At 47.4% G+C, this 27,371-nt stretch overlaps 1 protein-coding gene and 1 pseudogene across 1 annotated transcript in view; both read right to left on the reverse strand.

Annotated features, from left to right (window-relative positions):
• Positions 1–1,225: 1,225 nt before the first annotated feature.
• LOC146172583 (uncharacterized) lies at positions 1,226–17,701 on the reverse strand (annotated as a pseudogene).
• A 542-nt stretch (positions 17,702–18,243) lies between these two features.
• Positions 18,244–27,371, reverse strand: part of LOC146172584 (uncharacterized) — a 35,244-nt gene continuing 26,116 nt past the window's right edge. The window contains exon 2 of the mRNA XM_084585812.1: positions 18,244–18,344. Within this exon, the coding sequence (XP_084441938.1) occupies positions 18,244–18,344 (101 nt within the window). The remainder of the gene's footprint in view (positions 18,345–27,371) is intronic.

The raw sequence follows: 27,371 nt of genomic DNA on the forward strand, positions 1-27,371 counted from the left end.
CAGGGAATAGTCTTCCTTATAAGGTTCCGGTATACCTTAGACAAGCACGTTGTTCCGCCTTGTTCGATTATTTAAATCGTCAACGACATTAGTCAGTTTACTCTGCGTTCGCGATAATGAGCGCATGACATCTTTATCAGTACCGCTGACAGTGCAAACGTCATCGTTAATTTTTGGTACACTACTCACACTTCTTTAGATGACACCAACTCTGTCCTTCAAGTCTTTAATGTCCTGCTTTATTTGATCGAGTGCTGTTTTGGTGCTGCGAAAGTGCTCTCCATTTTCAGTTCGAAATTTCTTCATCAATATCAGAAAATCATCTATCTTCAGTCCAGGGTTAGCCTCAACAGCGCCAGCCCAGAGTAGAACAGCATCAATGCGTATGAATGCCAACATTGTCGATGGTTTGGGGAAAAGACCGCTTATGAAGTAACATCCTGCACTGAAGCGCTGAGGTTGTCTTTACGCACAACGTCGAAACGATATAAAGGCACCTATATAGGCTCTATAAGTGCTTACATCAATACCCATAACGTTACTCAGGTACAGCAATGCGAACCACAATGGGGATCAACGACCACATAAAATCGACTACAGTATTAAAGGTAATAAGGCATCATACCTAGAACAATGAAAAGAAGAGGCGCCCAGCAGTCTCCACGCGTGGTCGCAAATCCCAGGGAAGCAGAGGCGATACACTCCTTAAGTAGCTGTTGGTGGCGCTGTTCACGACGATAACGATGACGTCTCTTTCCAGTGCAATATTTATCACAAAGCTGCCAGCTTGCTTCAACCAGAACAGTTAATCGTGTGGTCGTTTCTTGATGTCTAGATCAGCAGTTGCCAGACGTGGTCGCAAATCCATTGCACCTGCAAAATAGACTTTTCTATATTCTGCTGGTAAAATAATCACGCAACCCTAAACTGTATTTCTGCCAAACTCTCCTGATGTGTCAACAAAGGTGGCAGAGGATCTCTATTTCGAGAACTCGGCATGTTGTAAATTAATGGTGATCAGATATTTCAAGCAGCAGAACATCAGAACTTCAGAAAATGTCGTAAGCTCATTTTTATCTCACTCGTCTCCCCTCTTTTTTTCTCCTACCTATAATGTCCGAGAACTGTCACAGCTTGTGTTGGCAGCTGTCCTTTATTAAAGGTTCAGGGATTGTGAGAACTTAAAATAGACCATACAGAGCAGCCATATATGATAATTATGGTGTCATACCTTTGAGAGTAGAAGCCTTCCCTCATGAATCCATTTGATGCATTCGGTGTTGAATACCTTCAGGTCAGAGACATTGGCCTCCGTCAACAATGTCATGTCAGGGTGCTCTTTGCCATACCAAAGTAATGGTATCATCACATTATTCCAGCGATGCAATGGTGGCAGTTCATTCAATGTCACTTGCACAGGCCAGATGCTATATTTGGATGGTTTGAAGACGGGACTTCCATCAGAGTTCAAAGTGAGTGTTAAGTCATGCTCACCTATACCTACTTGACTACGTACTGAGTGCTACTGTTCACCATCTGTGATATCAGTCATAACACCACTGTGAGGGGGTGCACACCTTAGGGTGGTCATGACTGCGTGACTTGCTGTCTAGCTTGACAATATGGTAGAGAGCTGCTTCTGTAGTGGCAGACGAAAAAAAGAACTTCCATCTCACAGCAGTTCATGCCCAACGTGCACTTTGTGCAAACAGTACACTTGGATTTGGAGCTGCCTTCGTTTTTCGGCACTGCCATTTGATTCAACCAGCAAGGAAGTGCAGTATGGGCAGTAAAAATCGAAAACAATGTCCGTCATTTCCACACCACAGAACATTTTAAATAAATATTCACTTTCAGGAAATAGTTTTTTGCCCAAGAGGTTGTTGAACAACTGAATTGCCTCAATCGCTGTCCACGACAGCCCACGATTAATGGCAACATGCAGCAACAGCATAAATGCATCTTCTCTATTAAGAGTACCCCCATTAATAAATGAGGAACTCAGCTCTTCTGCGTCAAAAAGTTGACTCGGCTCCGCATTCACCCAGTCGTGTAGGTTTTGCGGTGATGGAGGAGATACCGGCGATGTTTCATCGGGAGATTGAAAAAAGGAACTCCACTCATTAGAAGATTCATTATTACTGGTGAACTCGGACGAAGAAGGCGCGCTTCTTTGGTTATCGTGCAGCGAGTCCTCAGAAGGTGACAACGGGGCAGTCTCAATTCCCACATGCGTAGGCGAAGATGAAGGACGGTCGTCCTGAAGCGGGTACTACCCGAGGTGCTGGAACGTCGACGGCGCTGTGGCATCGAGTGTTTCCCTGCCGGGTGACGTAGGCATACTTCTGTGGTCGTCCTGTAGCGGGCCCTGCGAAGTCGACGCAGCTGCAATAATCTTTGGAAGTTGCGTGAATATCAGCGAATCACCAGCGTTCAAACGTGACTTCGTTGCCTTTGGTACGCAGTCGGTTGAGTCTGGGTCGAGGTAAGTCTTGCGCCTCTTACGTGGAGCCGTCGGCTGTCAAAATCGAGCTATGTCGTTGGTTTAGATGGTTGCTAGAACCGTCCGCGAAACGCGTTAGCATGGAGCCAGTCAGCACTAAACAATTACGCTGTCGAGGTCCGTGAGGAAATCTCTGGCAGGCCAGAAATCCAAATCTAAATCCAAACTCCAAGAGGAGACGCCAGCCTCATACTGAAAGCCTCATAATTTATCAAATTATTAGTTTGTATTGTTAATGTAAATAGTTTTGCATGTTATGAAAAAAAAATAGTTGTAATGATATAAAATGCATAGCTCTCTTCAAGAAGACTGTCTGTTAGATGGTAATTGGATTTCTTTGTGGCGCAACATACAGGCTCGATACGTCCGTAGTTTATTGCACTTGCATGTTTTCTCGGTCTCCGTGATCGAAGTAGTGTTGGAGCGTTGGCGACGTTCGTGACTTTTTCGGACCAAGCAGCGTGTGCGAATCCAGGCGACACAATTTCGCGCTGGTGCGCTTCGTTGAAGACACATAAGACAGTCGACTGCATGCTATGCCTGCCGATGCTATATTAGACTTCATTCCCAAGCATGAAGTAGATTTTCAAAACAAAAAGACATACAGTGCGTACTGGGACGACCCTGAGGACGAAGAGAATAGAGGAGAATATTTCGTGCAAATTGTGAAGCTTGCAAGTTAGTGAACCTATTGTTCAACGTTTTCTTTGTACAGGCCCGTTTTTCCTATTTTTCACGATCGGGAAAACTACAACCGCATGCCCTCAGTATACAGCGATCCACACAACACAGATTTTATTGAATGCGTTTAGACCATTAGGTGTGAATGAGAAGATGTGCAAAAATCTGGCAGTTTAAATCTGTATAATTTGGTTGCTGTTACTCGCCGCCAATTATTCCTGGATTACATGGAATAAATGCATGAAATTACGTAATAGGTCCCTAAAAAAGGAGCTACATTTAGGCGAGATCGAGTGATACGACCAGGCGGCGTGGCAAAAGCGATCATCGGTCGCTCCGGATCGCGCGTGATTATTTTATTTCTTATAGCCTACATGATTGCAAGTGCATGCAGGTATCTGTTATACATCACATTAGAGTATGCAGGGCTATTTTACATGCACATAAGCATTAGGCATTCTTTCTAAATATTTCCTATTCCTGATGATTGAGCTGTTAATATGGGTAATAGTTTCATGCCTGGTTTCAACTGCTTGCAGAGTCAAGAGCAGAGATGGAAGTAAACCTCGCCAAGAAAAGATTGGTAGTCCCTCCAAAAAACAAACCTGACTTTGAGGACAAAAATGACATTTCTGCTGCTAAGAAGGCTGAAAAACAGGTGCCTTCCTTTCCGTGGTAGCTGTATATTGTGCTTGTGGTGATATAGCATATGTGAGTGCGTTTGAGCATGCATTGTCTCTTACTCCATGTTTTATCATTACTGTAACATTTCCTTGCAGCAGGCTGCAAAGACAAAATGACAGTACCAAGCGCAAACAAAAAAAGCAGTTTTCACCTGTGCTTGGGAGATATGTACAACACACATTGCCAAGCAATGCGGCCGCATCCGCTGATGGAACATGCACCTTGAGCGAAAGGGTGAGGTGAATGTTTACGATAGTAGATGATAGTTGATGCTGAAAACTTCAGTCATAGATTTGCTGCTTTTTAGTAATTTATAAATTATGCTTTTGCTTTTGAATTTGTAGTACCACCTTACGCACTATTGAGAGCTACAGTTGCGTTAGAGCTCAAGAATGCAGAAGAAAAAAATACCGCTCAAATGGCCGTCGAACCAGTTACATCAATGGCTTCTCATGACATCGCAGTTAATTCGTTACCGTGACGCTGCAGACAACTGGCAGGTGCCTGTAAGAAGTGGGGCTAATTGTTATATGTGTTGGATAACATTTTCATCCATCAAAGTAATGTCTGCAATGATTGGTGTGATTTACGCATGGCATAAGAACATCTTGACTATATTAAAAGCCCTATGTAAAAGCAGCTTGCAGCTGTAAACATGGTGCTATGTCACAGTCCTTATTTGGTGTTTACAAAACTTTTGTCATTGGCAAAAACGGAAGAGTTGCGATGACGTTAATACTTGCCGCTCGGAGGAGAGCGCAGTATCATCTAAAGGTTTCAAGGCTGCCGAAAAGAAGGCAAAGCACTAGAACTCAAAATATTATGGCCAAAAAAAGCACATAGCCTCATTAAATAAGCATATGGCTTTCCTTGAAAGCAAGACTACAAAGCAGTTGATTTCGTTAAGGTCATATACCTTCAGCATCTGATTTTGTATTGGTGTGAGCATTTTATGTATTCTAAAAATATATTCTGTTTTTCAGGCTAGCAGATGCTGCAGTAGGTAGCAGATGGCGAGCATGGTACGTCTGCAGAAAACCGTAGAGGACATGGTGCTATATGGCCTTGAGTTGTAAAATAATGTCGCTTGAAAGCGTGCACTTATGTGGGCCAAAAAAGGTGAAATAGCTATTGTTTGTGCTCTTCAAACTTGCAGATATGGCGCGAATGGCCGGCGCAGCCGCCGTGTTCGCAGCAGCTCCAATGGCCGCAGCAGACCTAATTGTCACAGCAGCCCTCGTGGCCGCACCAACCCTTGTGATACACCACCTACCCTGGCCGATAAACCAATTGGAAAAAGCCAGGAGGCTAGCATGAACTGTAAGCACACAAGGAAATTTTTCTGATAGTTTTTCTGATTTCGTCACATACAAACACTTCGTTAAGGTGAATAATTTTGATTTTTTATTTTGCTAAAGGGTCGTCACAATGTCTATTGTATCTGGCTGTACCTGATACATTGCATCTGGATGTACCGTCTGTTGCAGAAGTTTGCGTCCCAACGCGCCGGGCAGAGGAGCAGTATCGCTCCAGAGAGGCGGCGCTGCGCCCGCCGGCGCTGCCTGGTGACGTAGCTATAAAGAGTGAGGAGGCTTGTTCTCTTCTCCTCATCCCGAGGAACGCGCCGGGCAGAGGAGCAGTATCGCTCCAGAGAGGCGGCGCTGCGCCCGCCGGCGCTGCCTGGTGACGTAGCTATAAAGAGTGAGGAGGCTTGTTCTCTTCTCCTCATCCCGAGGTTGATATCAACCTCGGGATGAGGAGAAGAGAACAAGCCTCCTCACTCTTTAAAGCTACGTCACCAGACGGCGCCGGCGGGCGCAGCGCCGCCTCTCGGGAGCGATACTGCTCCTCTGCCCGGCGCGTTGGGCCGCAAACTTCTGCAACAGACGGTACCTGATCAAAATGAATGGTCAAGTGAAGGCGCCGAGACCACTGCAGAAATTTCTATGCTAAATGCAGTAAATTCTAAGTGTAAGTAAATGAAGAATTTCAGTCTAGTTATGCTAAATGGGTTGATGGCTAAATTTGGTTCACTCACCATTATTAGAACCTGTGCATGGTTTAATTTCAAATTTGAAATTTCACTGTCCTCACTTTTCTGGCTACTATATTTTGAACTAGTGTTTTGTATTGTTACAGCTGCCTGTGTTTCAACTGGCTTCAGTTCAGATCACTCGCTGGGCCCTCATTGACGTGAGAGTATATAATTTCCTCTAATTGAGATAGCTATAAAATGCATGAATACTGCTTTTAAACTACACTTCCCTCGGAAGTGCTACATGTTTTGCAAAATATTCATCTGTGTATGTTTCATTTTATTGTTTCATCCTCAAATAAAATTTACATCACTAAAGAGCAAGCTAACAAGCTTTTCAAGAATGGAAAGCCTACTATGATGATTAGAGAAGCTGCCCAGGCAATTTGGGGCCTCAAAACACTAGCAAAAGGAAGTGTAAGGGGAAATCTAGGACCGACAAAAATGGGCAGCCATGAAAAACCAGCAAAGCAGCTGACTCCTATGAAGGTGCAAGCTGTATATGGTAAACTTATTTTCAAGGCTCCTATTCGGGACCGTTGATGTAGCATCGTGCAGGAGCACGACACTCGGCTTGTCTTCCCGTCAGTGCTCCCGTTCTTGTTCTGCACTGTTACCTCAGGATGGAAAGCTATTTTGGATATACTGTTTTGTTGCAGGTTGCCTGGCCCACTAGGGAAAAGTGAACGGCGTCGACGCGTGATCGGCAAAGAAGAATGTGATGTACACGCTAAGCGAAAACGTTCAGGGCACAAAGACAAAATTGTCCAAGGATCTGTAGGTCTAGAGCTGTATACTCGCGCATACATTGCCAGTAAATGTTATTACATGAAAATCACAACTGTTTCTAATTTTCAAAAAGACCAAACAACCAAATTCCAGCAAGCTAAGCTGGAAATAAAAATCATTTTCTTGTGCGAAGTTATTTAATGTTGAAATCAGGCGTAAAAACCACCTCTACGTGGCAGTTTAGGTGTGCGCGGAGTATCTGTGACAGTTTATCACGTGTGAGCTGGATGCGTCGCTTCAAGAAAACAAACCACGATCTATCTGCGTCTGCTTAGAAGCAATATTTATTGAGACGGCGGAGAAATAACAAAGCCAGATGTTCCGGCTGCACGATTTCAGGGCCCACGAGTTCGTGCCAACTCACGGAGCCTGCGGCCGCGAAGATATAAGGGCGCAATGAACCACGATGCAAGTAGAACGTTATAGGCGACGATGCCTGCTTCGCGCAGCTGCCACGGGGTCGTCACAAGAGACTTGAGCTTTGGAGATGGTGCGGGAAACATGCAAGAGGCTGCCGTCCTAGGCCGACGCATCGCAAGCTGTGGTTCGTATCGTCGCGACGCTCCATCGTCTACGCTTCGGAGGCCGAGCAAAATCGCCTCAAGCGAGACCTCTGATGAGCATTCCTAAAATAAGTGCCTACTAAAACATGCTCTATTGTCACTTTTTCGTACCTTGAAGGACATTAAAGACTAATAGAACCATTTTCCATTATCGTAAAGCCCTCCTGAGTGCGAAATTGTCGGGTGCGTGAATGATTATTGTTGCCTTGTACCTGACCTTTTACTGTTGTTTATTGTTGAAGCAAATTGCTTTTTTAAGCTGTACACCTCTGGTTTCTCGACTGCAGTTATTGACTTGTGATAGAGATAGTGCGTCTTTCCTTCCTATGAGCCATTCCGTTAGATGTGTTTTCCTTAACTTCTCGCATGAACCGCAGAAGGTCACAAAATGGCTGGAAATGACCTATACGGCGCGGGCCAGGTTTCCACAGAGATAGTGTGAGAGATACTACGTCTATGCTTTTTATAAACTATTCCGATAGAGCTCATATTTGCGCCTGATTTGACCTTTAGCTGTGCACATGGGCACGACCCCTAACGGAACGGTTTATAGGAATAAAAGCCGATATATCTGTCACACTTTCTCTGTGGACATTTACACTGCGCGGGAGTAAAACCAGAAAGGCAGACGGAGGATTCATAGTGGAGGGCTTTGCAGTAATTTCTACCACCTGGCTGACATCACACAGCACAATAACGCCTTTCTGTTTCGCCTCCATCGAAACACAGCCGTGGTGGTCAGGTCAGAACCCGGGTACTTTCATTCAGATTTAAGGATACAGTTTTCAGCGCAAACACGCGCCCAAAGGAAAGAAGAAGAAGGAAGACTGTAGGGACGAACACAGCAACGTTGTGTTCGTCCTTATAGTTTTCCTTCTTCTCCTTTCTTTTGCCCGCGTGCCTTTGCGCTGAAAACTATGTCCTTAAATCTAGAATACCAACTAGCCCAACAATTAACTCTACTAACTCTACTTTCATTCAGTTGTCCAGCCCACCGCGGCGAGACCTGTCACATACTATGTGACACATCTCGCATGCTGACTGAGTATGAACTGAGGTTTGGAAATTGCCTTTAACGAGGAGTGCGCCACCGACACAGTTGTCCGCTTCGCAGTCACGTGCGCCGTAGCGCCGACCATCACTCGAACCGCTTGCTCTGGCCGGTTGTGTCTGGTTGGTGTGAGTACGTTCAGTTTAAGTCCCAGTATTCTCGGGTAGTCCCAGACTACTTGGTGACAGGTGTCTGGAGTTCAGTTTTCCTCGGGCAGCCCAGAAGCTCCACCCACCAGAACACTCCTGAACGGCGGCCATACTTAGTTGGACTCCGAGCGCATTCTGAGTATATTTTGTGATCCTGCATACGATATCGTGAGCAAACAGACACATTCTCTCTAAGGAGCTGTAAAAGATCTGAATCCCGCTTCTTCGCTTTCTTCTCTTGAATTTCACTACACACGGAAGCGTTTAGAAGCCCAAAAACGGACTGCTTGTTCGTGCTGTCCAATTTTTCACCTGCCTCACAATTTATTCAGCGCGATATTAAAACATCGCAACAGAACCGCTTTGTGCTGAAGCAGCTAACGCTTCATAAAAATCTTTTGCAAACGCTTTGTCTGATTTCGAACGCAGTGAGCTGGACCCGCGGTACAACTTCGTGAGCAGCAGTGGCAAGTAAACCCTGCCAAACTGGGTTCTGTAAAACGCTTCGCGTTCAGGCATGCCACGCTCTGTTCGCGAAAAGCACTGATTGATTTCTGTTATCTACCTTTAGTATTACACGCACGCCAAATCAAAAACATGCTCGAGATGCCACTGCGAAAGAAGTGAGAGTGGTGGCTGATAGTTGGCATGTCTGCTAGCACTTGTAATACTAAAGATAGACAACCGAGGCATGAATCAACCGGTGCTTTTCGCGAACGGAGCGTGACATACCTGAATGCGAATTATTTCACATAATTCAGTTTGGCAAGGTTTACTTGCCGTTTCTGCTCCCCCAGGTCTTCCAAAGGCGCAGCTAGCTGGCTCAAAAACTGACGAAAGCGTTGACTTACATCAAGGTTTAGCTGCTGCCGCACAAAGCGTTTGGCTAGCAACAGTTTCAGACCTGAGTATTGACAACATCGCGGAACCGGTAGCGAACTAGACACCACGAAAAATTCACTCTCGGGGGTTTGGACGTTTACGTGTGTAGTGAAATTCAAAGCAAGAAAGTGAAGCCGCAAGAATGAAATGTCTCATAGCTTCTTAGAGACAGTGTCATCGTTTGGCGCACAATATAGTAAAAAGGAAAACGAAAAGTAAAATACGCTCGAAGTCAAACAATAAATTCCCACCGGCCCAGAAGCTGTGCTGGTGGGCGGAGCTTCTGCGCTGCACGAAGAAAATCGCACGCCACACACCTAACAGCAAGGAGTCTATGACTGCCAGGGACTGAAAATCGAACGTACCCACTCACTTTTCAGGTACACCTGGCCAATCTTTTTATCTATATTAAGCGTTGCATCACTAACCGTAACATATAAAATGCGTCTGCCATCTTTGCAGGTTGCTTCTTCATCCAGTAACTCAACGCACGACATCATAATGAGCGGTACCTATTTTATAATGACATAATAGGATGGAAGATTTGCTTCATTTGATCAGAAGTAATTAAAAATCTCTGTCTTTTCCAGCAACAAGGAGTCAACTATAGCAGCATTCGCAGCATGGGTTCTCATCCACATCAGTTCATTTGAGTAAATGACAATCTAAATGGAAAGTGGAGGTAAATTTATTTTGAGGAAGCTAATTCTGTGGTGATGCGCACCAGAAGAACGACTGCGAAGTCTCCTCGTTTGGCTTTTTGTCCCAACAGATAATGCGGATTTTAAAATATTTCTGAATAAATTAGCCAAGTGGTATATTGTTAGAAAAAAAGTACTATTAGATGCCACTTACGTACTTTTTAATCGAAATAAAAGAAGAGAAGTGGACATGAGAAGTGCATGTAGGGCGAAGAGAAGACAAGGGATGGTCTCAAACAGGAACCAATTGGATTACAAGGGAAGGAAAGCGTGAAGAAGCTAGCAGGGGTCAAGTGGATGCAGCTAGCACATGGTCGGGTTAATTGAAGAAACATGGGAGAGAGCTTCGTACCGCAGTCGGCATAATAAAGCTGATAATGATGATTATGAAGTGCTACTTCATGCGTTAAATTACAGCACGAATTAACGATTGGGAGAGCCGAGAGAAAATTTCATACACTACATTTAGTGATACAACCCCTGATATTGATAAGAAGTGCGAAGGATGTCGGTGGTGCTCGCCGAAGAGAGGAAGAGGAGGGTAGCGGCATCCCAGAAATAAGGCGCGCCGGTACGAGAATGATGAGGAGGGTAGCTTCCGCACTGTGCCACTGTGCATGCACACGCCCCCGCAGAGCTGACCGATTGGAGCGGGAAAGCACCTGCCGGCATCGCATGCGCAGGACACGAAAGTGGGTTCTGCATAGATCGATGCTGAACTTTGATGCGTTCAACTGAACACTGGTTGTGTTCAAAGCAACGATCGATCGCCCGCTGCTAAATCTTTCACTCCATATTCGGTTCAGCATCATAGAACCCCTGTAATTGCGTTTTCAATGACACTGGCTTGCCTGCCCGAAATATGTGCATACGCGCTTCAATATCTCATAGCACATGCTGTACAAAACTCTCCTAAACACAAAAAGTAAAAGCAAAACACTCTCCAAAATCCAGATCCTCAGCCCACGCCGGCTGTTCATCTTCAATCCAAAACGCCTGCTACTGTTGAACATCACGTCCTCCTCGCGCAGAAACTCAAGTTCAGCAGCGGAGTCCTCCAAAGAGTTCACTGGATACTTGTCTTACTTTGTGGGGCCCCGCTCCACGGACCTTTAAAAGCAGCGGCGCACCGCCCCCCGGCATCCCCTTCCCTCAACTTCCGAGAGGAAACCGGCCCTTGATCGGTCCCCGCTCGAACGCCTTAAAAATAGGCCCGCGGGTGTCTCGCTCCCTCTCCGCTCTCCTGTTGCCCGCTTGCTGCCCGCTTCCTGGCTGCTCTCCCGGCCTGACAAGGCACAACCCCATGACTCCCCGGTCTGCCCCACAGACCTGCCTGCCCCTGAGTGAGATAAACATGTTTGCTTCACGGCCCGCTACGTGTATGTCTTGCGTCTTCCTGAAGAAGAAGAATCGTCCACAAAATGGCACCCAACTGGGGCTTCATTAGCACCCATGTGGACAATTTCTCTGCCATCGTGGGAACGCACGGCAACGCTCACGACGGACTTCCTTTGTGTGATAGGCGCGACGCCATTTTAAATTTAGCGTTATCGTGCGTGTATACGAGGCGTAATGTTGTATAGTTGTGTTTGTGCAGTGTTTTAATTTGGTATTGGTGATGTGTGTGTTTTTAGTGTCAGGCAGTTTGTGTTTGAATTTTTACTTTTTGCATATATCGTACAAAGACGCGAGGGTTTGCGCCGCGATTAGCCTTTACGACCGGCCTGCTGACGCGAACTAGTATTTGTGCTTGAGCAGTTCGGATTTTTTTCGGCTAGCAACTGTTTGAGTGAGGCTTACCGCCGAGAAAATACGTGGCAGCTAGGGCCGCCGCTTCGGATACCGTTGCATCCGGGATTGAGGCAAGGTACCGGACAGAGCCCGCACAGTTTCCCAACTCAGCCGCTCCTATGCAGCACATGAACGCAATATTTCCGTGTTAGCCCGTCAGCTCGGTTCGGTGGCAAGCGCTAACCAAGCCGCAGCTGCGGCAATAGTCTCGCGTCCGCGGATAAATGTGGAGGCTCCCTCTTTTTCCTGCTACACGGACGTGAAGTCAGTTCACGAGTTCTTACAAGAACTTGAGGATTATCCGATAGCACTGAGTTATCCAAATGACGCGGTGCTAGCGCAGGTGATTCCAGTAGCGCTTGCTGAGAGCGCAGCGCGATGGAGTCGCTACCAGGCGGCCAGTCGATGGCAGACTTCACAGATCGCTTTCGCGCCGAGTTCTTGCCGCCCGATTACGGGCGCCGGATGCTTCAGGAGCTCGCGTTGCGCAGACAGCACCCAGAGAAAAGCCTCCACTAGTATGTACGCACAATGCAGGAGCTCTACAAGAGGGCAGATCCCACGGCAACTGATCTTGATGAGGTCGCGCGCGTGATCGGGCAGGGCCATCCGCGCTTCAAGCCGTATTTGCGAGGACGTGGTTTTGAAACCTCGAGGCCCTAGCACAGGAGGCGAAAGTAATGCAGGCGGATTTACTCGCTCAATTGCGCTACCAGACACCCCCAGGGCAGCCGAATCGCTAGAGCTGCGATGCGCCTGGGCCAGAGGCCAAATCTCCGCATTGCGCACCAGAGGCGCCGACGTAATGACAGTAGGGCAAGAAAGGCCAGCGGAAGACTCCACTATTATGTCTTGCTCTTTCTTCACCTCTACGCGTTCGAACAGCGGCGTCGATCTGAGCTCGGCAGCGACGCCCGCGGAGGCGCGGAGAAATGGGAAAGACGGTCCCAACCACTCCGTGGAACGCGGAGTCCCCCGACCGCGCAGCAGGTAAACAATCGGCTTTGCTGGAGTGGCAACCAGCCGAGCCACGTGGCACGCGAGTGTCAAGCAAGGCATATACAAACAAACGCGGACCGCCGGCGGTGATAATTGGTAACAAAAACCTGTCGCCGTCCGCGGGAGAAATTCGCGGTAGCCACGGCAGAAAATGGGAAGGGTAATCCCACGCCGCGTCACCGTCGACTACACCGGCGGAACAGAGGCTTTTGTTCTCCTCGCCTCTGAGCTCAAGGAGTATTGTCGCTCTCAGGCCCTATCATGCTAGTGTGGTTAGCTGGTCTAAGCTACCCTGCACTCGATGATACGGGCTCAACTCGGTCACAGGTCGGTGACGATGTGTTCCAGGTCTGCCATAGATGTAACATCCGCGTCAGGCCAGCCGAAACCCCTTTGAGCTTAGCAGCCGGGACGGCAAAAGCTGCGGGAGCAGTGCGTATCGTGGTGCGGTTTGACGGCAGAAGGCGGAGGCGTCACTTCGACCACCTGTCAGTCTTGGCCATATCAGTCATTCTGGGAAGGGATTTTCTTTCGAGTAAAAACATTGTGCTCGGCATGGGAAACAATGGCTATGCTACAGACCCTTCACCCCCTCATTCCCTTGGTTAGCGCAGCCAGGCAAGATTCATCGTCCAGCCGGCGCGCTCCCACGCTTGTGTGGCAGACTGCTCCCCCGCGACGTTGAAAGAAGGTAGCCCATTAGAAGCAATTATTGCGTCCTTCTCAGGACCCGGTAGTCAGCGCCGAAGGCTTGTCGAAACTTTACTACCATTTTCAAATTGCTTCACAGGAAAACCGGCCAGAACCGTCTTGCTTCAGCACGAGACTGAAACTGGTTATGCGCGCCTTTAAGATGTAACCCGTGGCTGTTAGAGAGCATAAAAGACAGCTTCTCGATAGTGCCCTTGACGAGATCATTGATACCGGCGCGGTGAAACCCTCGAAAAGTCCCTGGGCGTCCCCAGTGGTTCTAGCGCCGAAAAAAAAATGCTTCGGTGAGGCTGTGGGTTGATTATCGAAAGCTCAACTCACTAAAGCCTACCTTTCCAGTCGATCGAAGCTGTGATGTATGCGTTAGGGAACGCAAGGTTCTTCACAGTCCTGGACGAAAGCAGAGGGTACCTGCAGATTGCGGTTGCGGAAGGTGACATTCTGAAAACCGCATCCACCTCTTTGAATTTACTCGACTCCCGTTTGGTTTGTCTAATGCCCCGAGCACGCTCATGCGATTGATGGGCATCGTGCTTAGCGATGCAAGGTAAACTACGCGATGGCGTACCTCGACGACGTCGTGATATTCTTACAGTCGTTCAAAGAGCACCTCATTCACCTCAATTCCGTTTCTGAAAGAATGAGACTTGCCAGTCTAACGATAAACCTAAAGAAAGTGCAGTTGGCAACAAAAAGAGTGAACCTCTTGGGCTTTGTGCTGGATGATGGCACTTTGAGACCGAACACTGACAAACTGCTGGCAGTTCTGAACTACCCCTGCCCGATGGACGTGAAAAGCTTACATAGGTTTTTGGGAATGGTTGCTTTCTACAGGCAATTCATCCCTAGTTGTTCAGAGCTCGTAAGGCCGTTGAACCTGCCATTGCGTAAAGGATCGAAGTGGGTCTGGGGCAAGGAACAGAACGACGCATTTGTTCTCTTGGCTCGCGCGTTAGCGAATACCACTATTCAGCGCCTCCCCGATCTGAACAAGCAATTTGTCTTGCAGACAGATGGTATTGATTCCGGTGTTGGAGCTGTTTTTGCGCAACTACGTTGTGCAAAGCGAAGGACGACAGCTGACGCCTGAAGACCGTAGGAGTAGAAACCGTCTTGCCTTCTAGGCAATCCACCAGGTCTCTCAACAGAGGTTCTGAGCGCTGCTGCTGTGCAAAACTGGTGGTGCTTACCGGTCCCAAAAAGATGTCGCCGTCGTCTTCCTTCAACGGGGCATCAATAGGAGCCAGCGACAAGTATTCTGCGTCTGAAGGCTTGCGACCAGACTTGTACTCCACCACGACGTCGCATTGTTGCAGGCGTAAACTCCACCGTGCAAGGCGGCCGGAGGAATCTCTTAAGGTGATGAGCCTGCACAGGGCAAGGTGATCGCTCACAACCCTGTATGGTCCGTACAAATAGGGGTGAAATTTTGATGTGGCCCAAATGATGGCAAGACGTTTTCTCCGGTGTCAAATAATTGGTTTCAGCTTTCGACAGTGAACGGCTAGCCTAGGCGATAACTTTATCTTCTCCAGCCCTATTCTGGACGAAAACAGGGCCAAGACCCAAACTGCTTGCGTCGGTGTGAATTTCTGTCTCGGCGTTTTCATCAAAGTGGTCAAGGACAGGAGGGGACCGCAGGTGGCACTTAAGTTCGGCGAAGGCTTTTTCTTGCTGCGCTTCCCATCGAAAAGCTACGTCTCTGTAAGCTGCGTCAACGGTCCGGCGACGTGCGAAAAGTCGCTCCCAAATCGTCCGTAGTAAGCGCACACCCCAACTAACATGCATGGGCACGGCTTTCTTATCGGCGGGCGGTGCAAACTGCTATCGCAACTGTTTTTTCTGGGTCTGGCTGAACGCCATCCTTACTAATGATGCGACCTAGGAACCGTAGTTACTCGTAGGCAGCTTTGCATTTTTCTGCTAACAATGTTAGCCCTGATGACTTGATAGCTTCTAGCACTGTTTGAATCTTTTTCAGGTGGTCTTCAAAGCTCGAGGAGAAGACAACGACATCATCGAAGTACACGAGACAATTTTGCCACTTATGCCCACCAGCATTGTTCCATTACTCGTTGAAACGTCGCTGGTGCGGAGAAGTGGCCAAATGGCATCACCTTAAACTCGTAAAGGCTGTCCGGTGTGATGAATGCGGTCTTCACTCGATCTCTTTCACCAACCTCAATTTGCCAATAGCCGCTCCTCAGGTCCATCGGTGAGAAGTACCTCACATTGCAGAGCCGATCGAGTGTGTCGTCGATGCGAGGAAGAGGGTAAACATTCTTCGTTATGCTCTTTAGGCGGCGGTAGTCGACGCAAAAACGAAATGTCCCGTCTTTCGCCTTCACCAGAACCACTGCCGCTGCCCAGGAGCTCTGATGGCTTCATAATATCGTCACGAAGCATTTTATCGAGTTGCTCGCGGATGGCTTGGCGTTCTCACGGCGATACGTGTTAGGAGCTTTGGTGCAGAGGTCGGAGGTGTTCGTCAGTTTTAATGCGGTGTTTTGCAACTGGTGTTTGTCGCGCCTTAGATGGCGACGAGAAGAACTCACTGTAGGTTCGGAAAAGACTGCGAATCTCGTACTTTCTGCTGTGGGGTAATTCCGGGTTGATGTGATACCTAGGCTGACAAAATATGTCGGGTGCGTCTTCCAAGGGTTGGTTGGAGAGGGCGAATACATCTCGGATGTCTGTTAATTCTTCTAGTAAAGCGATCGTCATGGCCTTGCTAAGGCGTCGATATTCTCCAGTGAAGTTCATGACCAGTACCTAAGCTTGTCCTTGACGGAAATAGACGATGCTTCTTGCAATGCCAAGTCCTCTATTCAATAATGCCTGAGTGTTTCCTTTGACTACCCCTTCCGTGATTTTGATTCATTTTGTACCCACAGGGATGATGAAGCTTGATCGGGGCGGTACGGTCACTTATCCGTCAATGACGTTGAGAATGATCTGATACGTTGTAGTTCTCGTAGCAGGTATGGCTTTGTCCGTCGATGAGCTTGGATCGGAGGATGATGATCGCCCGATGTTCGTTCGGAAAATATATACCCAGAGTCACGTTGCGGGAACACTGCTGTAGGATGACGAAGCTAGCAGTGTAGCTACGACCATTTATTGTAACCCTTGCGGTGCATCGCTTAGATGGCGTATTAGGATTACCACCAGCGGTGCGGATGAGCAGGCCATCCCAAGTGGTCGTCACATTCTTGAGCTGGGTGGCAAAAGTTCCACTGATGACAGAGTAGTCGGCTTCGGTGTCCACTAAGGCGGTAACCGTGCGTAGTCGACAGCAACGGCGAGGTCACTTGTTTGTGACCTTGTACTACATGTTTGCTTCGGTTTTCAATCTCTCCTACTTCGTTTGCTCAGGTCGCGGAAAGGACAGACTGTTGTCATTTCACTGGGCGTCGGTGTTAGCTTAACGCATGGTCGCGTTGGCGTCGATGTCCTCGTCATGTGTAGTGGCGGGCACATCGTAGCATGGTCAATCGTCGTAGGCGGTGGAGGATCCTCATTTGTTCGCCGCTAACCCGCTTTGCCTCCAAAGGTTGCTGGCTAAAGTTCCCCTACGGTAGCTAGGGGACCATCCTTGCACGCAACCGTGGCCCGGCGATGCAAATCAGGCATTGTACGTTGATGGGGAGCGTGACGGATGTCTTGACGACGATTGCTCTCCCTTGTACGGGCAGTGACAGCGGGTGTGTCCAGCCTCACCACAATGAAAGCAGAGCGGTCGGTTGTTAGACGTTCTCCAGGCGTCATGTTTCCTGGGGCTTGGAGATCGTTGGTAGACTTTGCGGGCGGGGGCCAAGGGGTGGCTTTCGTGAGCAGGATCGTAGCGACGAGGGTTTGGGAGGCCGCGTCGGGGTGCAGGACGACAAATCAGCAGAATAGTTTATCGCTGCTGCTTCTTGCACTGGAGCCGTCAGAGCCATCGCTTGAGGAACGCTCAGTGCCTGCTGGACTTCTTGACGACAACGTCCGCGACCACCGCCACCTGGGGTATTTGGGATGATGGCTGCAATCTGCGGAGCTCCTCTCACACGGTCTCCTGGAGGAGGTCCAGAAGACTCTTTCCTCTCCCAGATGCGCTGCGGTAGGGGCTTGCGTAGACCGGTTGGAGTGGTCGGTCGTAGTTGTGCTTTCTGGTGTCCATTGTCCTCTCGATGGTCGACGCTTCAGTTTCGAATTTTGCCACGTTTTTTTTTGCGAATTTCTGACAAGCCTTGCAAAAATCGACTCTTTACCGCCTCGCATTAAAAATTTCTCTCTCTCAGCTTTGATCAAGTTAGGGCCGGCGAGGCGAAAGAGGCACTTCATCTTCTCAAAGTAAGCGAGAATGACTCGTTCGGGAGCTGAATTCTTAATAGGAGGAGAGCCTGAGTTCTTTCCTTCTCGGCGGAACTCGCAAAGGCCATTAAACACTCAACTTTGAAAGTTTCTAAATCCTTCAAAGAAGTCTCGTTATTTTCAAACCAAACTCGGGAATGTCCTTGAAGAGCCAGGTAGACATGTCTGAGTTTCGCTGCGTCGTTCCAGACGTTGAATCACGCCACGCGATCGAAAAGGTCCATCCAGTCTTCCGCATCTTCAGTGGGCAGTCTTTAGAAAATGGGGGGCTCCCGGGGCGGCACGAAGACAACCGGTGGTGTTGACTGGATCATTTACAATGCTAATGCATACAGGGGTCGAACGGGGTCAGGCAGCAGACCGTGTTCGGGTGCCCTTGAAGTCAGTGGCTGGCTCGGTGATCTGTAGGCTGGTCCACCACGGCGACAGGAACAAGGCTGAGGTCTTCACTTGAAGGATCAAAGGCACCAGATGTCGCGGGGTGGCGACAAGGTCGACGACACAAATGAAGAGTCTATGAGTGCACTGAAGAAACTCATTATTGGGCTGGCTTGTGCCCGCAAAAGAACAAAGCGGTTCTGCGGCGGTGATTGCAACAATCGTGCTCGGCGGTCGTCGAACAAAGAATGCCTGTCGCACATGTCAACGCTCAATTTAAAAGCGGCTAAGGACCATCCAAAGTCGCAACCTTAGTAGCATAAATGGCACATTGTGGAAACATACGCGAGAGGCCAGAATCTTTGAGAGATATCGGCCATCTTGCGCGAGAAAGAAACCCATAAAGGTGCGTCTCGCGACATGGAGCAATAACAAATAAAGAATACAGAATTCATATGCTGCCAGAATCAAAGTGCTAAGGATGTAAGTCGGCGGCTGCCAAAAAACAACAAATACAGTTTTGAAGGTTTCGCTGCCGTATTAAAAGAGCACAAATAATTATTTTGCCTACTCTTGATTGAACTCAGCTAGTGTTGAAGTTCTATGGGAATTCAGCTGATTCAACAGGTGATCAATTGCCGACCAATAGAGATACAAAATTCCTTTTTGTAAGACGTCTATACCAGATGCTCCAACTAACTTGAGCCTTTAAAAATAAAATATCTGAGGTACGCCAGCAAAACCAGTTCCATACAGCTGCTCAACGCCTTGGGTACTGCAGGCAATTATTATTTTTGCACTCAACTAATGTGTTAAGCATTAACTTTCTATAATATATTAGTCACTTTACATAAAAAATGTGGTTTGCAATGTTAACGAGAGGTTTTAAAAACCCCCATTCCGTTAATCACTGCAAAAAAAGCGTCAGGTGTATATTTTTTCCGAACTTCAAGGAAAGACCACGAAATGCAAACAAAAAACATCTCGTGGCGAGCAAATTCGCGCATCTCGATTGCGCTCCTCTCAAATGTGCTCTTAGTGAAGGAAGTTATGTGCGACCATCACTAGATGGCCAAGTTACAATGGCATGGTGACATTTTTGCGATTGTAAGGTTGAAAGTTGGGCGAGTTGAATCTTTCTCATATTGAAGGTAGCGCAGAAAACGAAGACCAAGGATTGGGACACAGCACGAGCCCTTTTTTGCAAATAAAACTTTTATATAGTTATAAAATTTACAACCATTTCAGTTGCGAAAAAGCGCTCGTGATGCGTGCTTCTACTCCTTGGTCCTTGTTTTTAGCGCTACCTTCAATATGAATGTTAGGAATGGTTAGAGCGAGCTCACAGCGCTCGCTGCTACTTGCGCTGTCAACTGCGCCGACGGACAAGCTTACAGGAAGAAATCAGCCCAGTGATATACGTCGACCGCTGAACAGAGCCGTGAAGCCACGACCGTAATTGATTTCGTTCGCTAGAGCCACGTTTGAGAGCATTACAATCGCGGCTCGGGAATCCGCTACCGCGTGTTTTTTCTACTGCGCGGGCTTTCTCTGGAGCCCGCGTAGTACAAAAACTTTTATTGGTCGTATCCTCTCTGCTGACGCTGTTCCTCTTCTCTAGGCACCGCTTTCCCATGGACCGTTCTCACTTATGATTTCATGTGCTGAAAAGCCCCGTTCGTCAGAACCCGTGATGATATGTGCTCTCAGATGTCTTTTGGGTCATTATGCGAGTTGATAAGTCGCATCGCTGGCAAATACTACTAATAAGGACGTAGTAATAAAATACCAGTGTAGGAGTGCGTTAGACACGAACATGGTCTCTACAGCGATATTGGTTCTGTGTATACAGGAGGTGTTCACAGATTCCAACTCGGAAAAGTTGGGAAAATTTTCGTTTTTAACACACTAAATATATCCGATTTAATCATAATATTGCCTTGATTAGTAATTCAGAGGTCGAAATGCCAAGCTTGCAACCGATGATGTAGACACGCAGAGCAGATCAGTGGGTCTAGAAATTACCAAAAAGTACGCAAAGTAACTCTAAGGCCAAAGTCGCATCTAGTTTTAAGGGCTAAACGAATTTCCGGAGGAAATATTCTCAGAAAATGTTCGCGAATACTGAGAGTTTAACAAAAAGATATGTCTCTACCGGGAATAAATTCACTGTACCTCCGATCCCCAGCCGAGCGCGCTAACCACTAATAAACTCAGGCCTATTTCTTCCTTTATTGCTTGAAAATATACCAAATCTGGCAGGCTTCAAGAACGATTTAATCAGAGCGCATCCCTTAGCCTGTTGTACACAGGGCTCGAAAAAAACAGGTCCTCATTATTTTTGCCGTGATGATAATATAGCAATGACGAAAGATGGAATCAGTGACAATGATCATAATGTTAGCAGCAGTGACAGTGATAGTGCATTTAGCTGACAATGACGATGGCAGTAGCGATAGTGACAGTCATGACAGTAGCGGATGATAATGACGGTTATAAATTATTTCGCTTACAGCCCGCCGTGCTGATGCAGTGGTAAGGGCGCTGGACTACTGTGTCCAAAGGCGCGGGATTGAAAAGCGGCCGTGGCGGCCGCTTCTCGAAGGAGGCGAAAAGCTAGGCTCCTGTATCCTGTTCGACGTGAGTGTATGTTAAAGAATTTCTAGCCGTCCAAATTTTGCGGCGCCTCTTGTAGCCTGAGTCGCTTTTGGACGTAAAAATCCTCAAACCTAACTTAATTCGTTTACAAGACGCAAGGCTCACTATCTGCCAAACATTCTACGTGGACCTCTACCACTCCGCATGGGAAGAGAGGAAAATAGAAATGAAGACAGTAAGAGAAAACCGTCACAGAGTGCAATTAGCTTCGTTTAATAACTTAATGGGGGAAGCCTTTACTCCTTTTCTTCTACCAATATCAAGCGCATTTGTGTCCATCTTAGAAATTTAATTATTTCTTTAAGTCTTAGGCAACATCATCTCAGGATTCCTCTCCTTGACATGCGAGACTGAACTGACTTGCACGTGGCCCTAGAGGCTTTTTATAGGGACTAGGCCTAACTATTCATAATGTTGAAATTGTGCAGACATCAGAGCCTACTGCAACGTCTTGACCAGAGAGGTTATTTCCATGTCAAAACCTATTGCAAAGACTAGCGAACACATCTCGCGGAAGTACACATCTCGCGAACGTGAGATCTTAACTACGGGCCTAGAAAGCCTTCCGCTTCAAACGATGTGCCTATAGAGGAACCTACGGAGTATTTTTTGACCACATAGGGACATTTACCATACACTGCCATAGCACAGCACACGGATGCCTCTTCGTTTCGCCTCCATTGCAACGACGATGCAGTTAGTGAAAACCGCCCCCTGAATAGTGGCTTTCTCTATTTACGCTCTTAAGCAGAATTAGGTGCTGTCCTGTAACCTTTATTGCCTCGGTAACGCCCGTAGATATGATAGACGTCGAACCTTAGGAGGCCGTCACGTAACATACCCAGTGTTTCTGGTAAGCCCACCAGTAATTTTCACAAAATAGGCTTTTAGATATATTGAAGCCAGCTTCTGCAGCACCATACTGCAAGTGATGGCACACATCCAATAAAAGGTCAACAAGTGTACTACTATGGTAAATAACAATTTCCTGGGTATTACCTTAATTATTAAGGCTTGGTGCAGTGCTGCAGTTACTTATTCGTAGCCAGTAGCTAGCAATAAGCAATAATCATATCTATTTTTCATATTATCATATTATCCAAGTACATCTTTGGCCTAACATGAAACTCATATAAATGTTGGTACCTCTGCTCCTTCAAAACCGAACGCCCCTTACCTGTTTCCCGACACTTCAGATCACCCCTGCTGATCTCCCCCATCAAGGAAGGAAGCAGATCCCCCTCCTTCATTTAGGGCGTCAGCGCTGGTCACTGAGCTGGTTCTTTCAGAAGGCGGACGCTTGGACCAGTTAAAGCATTTTCACACAAAAACAGAACCACAGAAAAACGGAACCAGCGCAAGAAAGGACAACGCAAGACGTTCGCTAACATCGAGGAAGGAACTGCTTGCACTTTGAAGCCATCACTTTTGTCACAAGTGGATGAAGTCGAAATTGCATAGAGCTAATTTTGTTCACAAAAACATGACTGATAGTGCGAAGCTTTCGCGATCGGAATGCTTATTTGCACGCTGTCATGGTTTTGTAGATAAGGCAAGCTCAGGTAATGCGAAGGCCAACAAGATTTTTGCACTCAGAAAAATACAAACAGAATACTTCAAACGCAGGTCTACAAACTTTCGCGGTAGCAGTGTTTATTTACAGGTGTTAATGGCAACTTTATAAACAGATAGAAGATTTTGCAACAGTCAAGTCCTTGGCCTGAATAACCTTTTTCAAACAGCCCATCTATATGCGTTGTTCTGATTTATGATTTCGTGGTTTAGGAGAATGACCAGTACATCAGAGGGATCGAAGGCAAGCGGCACGCATGAAGTCTTTAGCTTCAAGTTGAGGTAGCGAATCAACACCTTCTCTGACACGACACAAATGCCAGGTAGGCTGTTCTTTATACAGCGCAGAAAACATTCACGCAAGGGCCAGCGCAAAGCTTGAGCAAGTGGATCCGCACAGCGTTCAATTGTTCGTCTTCCACACGTCGCTGGCACCAAAGAAACAAATTGTACACCATGTCTACGTTCCTCCGGTACCGTGTCAACATATCAAGTTCCGCTACCAAGCAGTATTCTTAGCTGTGCGCGCATCACTTCGCACCAATTCCAGTTCGAAGACATGTCAATCCTGCTTTTCCGAGGGATGAGCTGCTTGTTCCATGGTCTTTTGAGCTGCCCTCGCCTCGCGTAGTGATACGATTAAGTACGCGATGGTGTGCGCCGAAGGCTTAATAGTACGCCGGGAGGAGGTCGAGTCAGTTGCGCTTGCTGCGGAAGCTGCAGAAGGTGTTTCGCATGACACCCCACACAGCCCGTCTTGGCCATGACCCAAAGATTCCGGCGAGTTGTGTTTCGATCCCGAGCGTCGTTCTCCGCTTCCCTGGCAATAACGAATGGGGTTGCCCCTTTCAGTCGTCGGGACTACAGTCAGCTGGGTTCCTTCTTCACAAGTCGTCTCGGAGCGATTTGTACAGCCCGCAGGTTGTATGGGCGAAGGGCACTCTGAACGTGTCACAGCTTCGCCAAAAGGCCGGAAAGAATGTCCCCGAAAAACGACATTCCCTTTTAATTTGTGAGGCTGCTGGTGAACAGCTCGGCTTCCTTGATGACTTTGTTCGAAGTGGCTGCCTTGTATTGTTTCTGTTCTTTCCGTAGGCGCGTCTTCAGGAATGACCCGAGGGTAAAAACAGGGTAGTTCGGAACGCATGTCCGTCTGCTGCGCGCATAAGCATGGAGTCTTAACCGCGGGAATTGATAAAGGTAACTTCGAAGGTTCCGTGCCTACCTCCAGATGCATCGAGGCTTGTCGGCCCTCACTTCGTGGTCTGAAGAGACGTGTGCTTTGGTCAGTGGTGTCTTCTGGAACATTAACCATCAGTCCACCAGTGGCTTGGTCGCCCGGGACGTCACTGTCAGCATGGTCTGTAACGTTGCTCTGGGAACGGTTGGCCATTTCGGTACAGGGTTCTAGAAGGCTCCAAAACTATGTCTGCTTCGTCGTCTTCTGATTTTTCGTTAGCACGCGATATCCTTGATGACAATGTGGCATCATCCACTGTTGATGGCGCGAGGTAATTGCTTCATGGGGTATCATTGAGTGAAGGGCCTATGGTGACGCTCTTAGCGCGCAGTGACATTGTGCCTTTGAAAGTGATTATAAAAACATTGCGAAGCCCATTTACTGTATGATTCTCGAATAGTCTTAGTTTTCCCAGGCTGAGATTTGTAAGCAATGGAAGGGAGTGGATGCTGCATGGAATTAAGCAGTGAATTTATTGTTATATTTTCTTCCAGTTGATTACACTCACCATATGGTTATCGTAATGTCATCGAGTCTGTTTTATTGAGTGTACTAGCAGCAACAGCGCGGGGAGTGGTCGGCGAAAATGACCGACAAATATGAGCTTATGTCAACCATAAAGTCTATGTATACTGTGCCATCATTTTAAATATTTGACGTATACAGAGAAAGAAGAGAAATATTAAACTCGGAGAATTCATGAAAATGTAAATATTTGGTTAAATGTAAGCTGTGACCACCAAGCGAAACAGAAACGCAGCGGTGTGTTTTGAAATCCAGTCGCTTTGTCCAAGAGCATGTTCACCATGACAGGTGGCGGTGGCTCTGCGACCAATAGCGTGACAAATTCTGATCGATTCGTGACTAGGTTAAATAGTTCGCTAGCATACAATTAGACCTGAATCCCATGGCATGCCATGGGATTCAGGGCGGCGTGTAGGCCCGCTTTGTTAATGGGCCATCAAATGCATTCAAGTTATAAGGAAAAGGCGCAATTTTACATGCAACCGCAACATCGACGCCGCAGTTCCAGCACCCTGCGATGGAGTTTGCAGCTGCACTCAAGTCCGTTTTGTCTATTCGTATGAACTCGGAGGCGGTCAAGGAATGCTTGGTGCAAAAGGCACTGTCATGGATGTTATAATAGCTTTAATATAACCTCCTTGGCGGTTTTAAAGAAGTGAGCATTTGCATCACACTGGGCTCAACACGCTCTTCTTAACTAGTCTCGCTTAGCATCCATGAGTATTCAACTAGCACGAATCCAACACTCCAGAATAAGATTAAGTATTGTTGGTTAACAAATTACCGTGCCTCTGCCGCAAAGGTTAGTCAGGCGAGCAACCGTCTCTTAGGTAGGAGGTGATAACGAATGTGCATTAAGCAGCAATACATTAGTTGGGTCAGTATGGTTGAAGATCTACTGTACACCGCACAGAAGGGCTGGTGCGTGCATATACTAAAACGTGCGAACACGAATTTTTGCAGACCGTCGAGGCATGATAAGCCCTACTCATTGGAGGCCGTGCGCCTCGACGTCGCCTTATTTTTTTGCATACGTGGCCCTCATCGTTCAATCCCGAGCGGGACCCGTTGGCACAGCCTGGCAGTGTCGCTCTCGCAGTAAGCCGTTCATTTTCGCTTGTGGCCTTCTCGGTTCTCGTACATGCATTCTTATTCCTCAGAATGGTATGTGGTATGCCAGGTTCATGTAATGAATACTATTTGTGGATGGCTTCCCGAACCCGCACGAGGACGCAATAAAAGTCAGGTGTGCAGCGAATGATCAGAAATTAGTAGCAAGATATGTGTGGTAGAACAATATTTTGGGTGTTTAAACAGGGCGTGAACTTAGTTATAGGAGCCAAAGCTTTTATGTGCAGCCCAATAACGTTCTTTTTTCCATGCCAACACAGATTCACGACGGGCTATTAATAAGCTGGATTATGAGATGAAGTGACGTATTTGTCTGTCTGCACTACAGAGAGGAGGCCTAGGCAGCGCTGCAACGCTTATCTCATTGATGACTATGAGTGATGAGAGTGGGAGTGTGAGCGCGAAGAAAGTTTCGTCTTATAGCACAGGACATAAGGTAATATCATCCCATCTGGCACCGAAAATGACGTCAAAGGTCAGGTTGACAAGTCCTCACGTGACGTCTGGGCGAATACTAACAATAAATATAGTTAGAAAAATGGAAATGTCATTCCCACAACGACATATTTCATAATGCCTCAAGACCAACGGCCAGGAAAATTGGAAATTAGATTTTGTTCTAAATTGGAGATTCAGCACAGAGGTGCTGCTAATGGCAATGTCTAGTCTGCATCACGGCGCGCAGCAGCGCTTTGGATTTCGATGCTTGAGCACCATATCTTCAAAAGCTCTCTCATTAAGGCAACTCGTTGAATGATTGCTTACCAGGCGGAGCCCCCGACACTTGTTCAAAGCTGGCTCAAGAAGCCCGCTTGGGCTTAAAGGGGCTCTAAGAGCTCGCGATACAGTTTCTGTATGCCTAGTATGTGAATGAATGTTAATTTGAGACAACCTTCCAGGAGAATTTTGAAACGCAGAATTTGGAAGCACAGTTATTTGCTTTCAAAATTTGAATATCTAAGCCTTCGCGGCTTTCCTCCTCTTTTCAACTTTTTAGCATGCGCAAAGGCTGGCCCTCCTCCGCGGGCCTCGCCCACTACACGTAACAACTGACGCATTCGTGCTTTTACTTTTCTGCTTAGCGCCGCACGCCGCAACTTCCGCTTTGGCGCGCTTGCTTGCCGATGAGCAGCCGTGGGTACCGCGTCGTCTGCTTCATCGTCGCCTGCTTCAACTCGGAAGTTTTGTTGCCATGCTAGACATCTCTGGCGTTGACCTCACCGTCGATTTTGTGCTACGTCGTGTGCGCGACGGCGGCAGGAGAGCTCTAGGCTGGACTGCCCACTCTCTGAGTTCGCGAAGGCAGTTGTCGAAGCGTGTAATTGTCTCTCTTGACGGGACATGAGCGGGAGGTTACTACAGTGTGCAGTCCCTGGCTGCAAGTGTATTGCTAGTGGTGGCAGAAAAATCATTCTGCATAAAGTGCTCCAAGACACCGACCTCCGAAAACAGTGGCTACAGCTCATGGAACAGCCAGCATCGGCGAAGAAAGTGTTTATCTACGTTTGTGGACGGCATTTCTCTCCCGGTGAGTACAATTTTTACCCGGATGTGGTTCGCGATTTTGGAAAACCGACACGACTGCGTCTGCGTGAAGGAGCAGTGGCAACGCTGTTTCTTCCAGCACTGCCATTAAGTGTAAAACGAAAAGATGGTTATATTAGCTTTAGACGCGCTATCCCAGTACAGTGCGGAAGTTTTTTTAAAACTCAGGCAGCCTTGCTCGGCGTTGTGGTGCGCATAAGCGGGATTTGTCATGATCGCTGTCAATTACACTACTCAAAATAAACTAGCGGCGAAATTACGATAAGAATTTGATATTTTTTACTGTTACGCTAGTCGACCACGCGTCCCCATATAAGCCGTATACTATCGTCGTCTGGGTTCAACACCGGATTCTTGAACGGCGTGTACTTATCGGGGTCGAGTCCCATCTCAGCACTCATTTGCCGAAGCTGCTGCTCGAACTCGG

This window comes from Amblyomma maculatum, unplaced genomic scaffold (genome assembly GCF_055883805.1).
Source record: "Amblyomma maculatum isolate TAMU_Amacu unplaced genomic scaffold, ASM5588380v1 scaffold_13, whole genome shotgun sequence".
In the NCBI taxonomy this organism is placed as follows: domain Eukaryota; kingdom Metazoa; phylum Arthropoda; class Arachnida; order Ixodida; family Ixodidae; genus Amblyomma; species Amblyomma maculatum.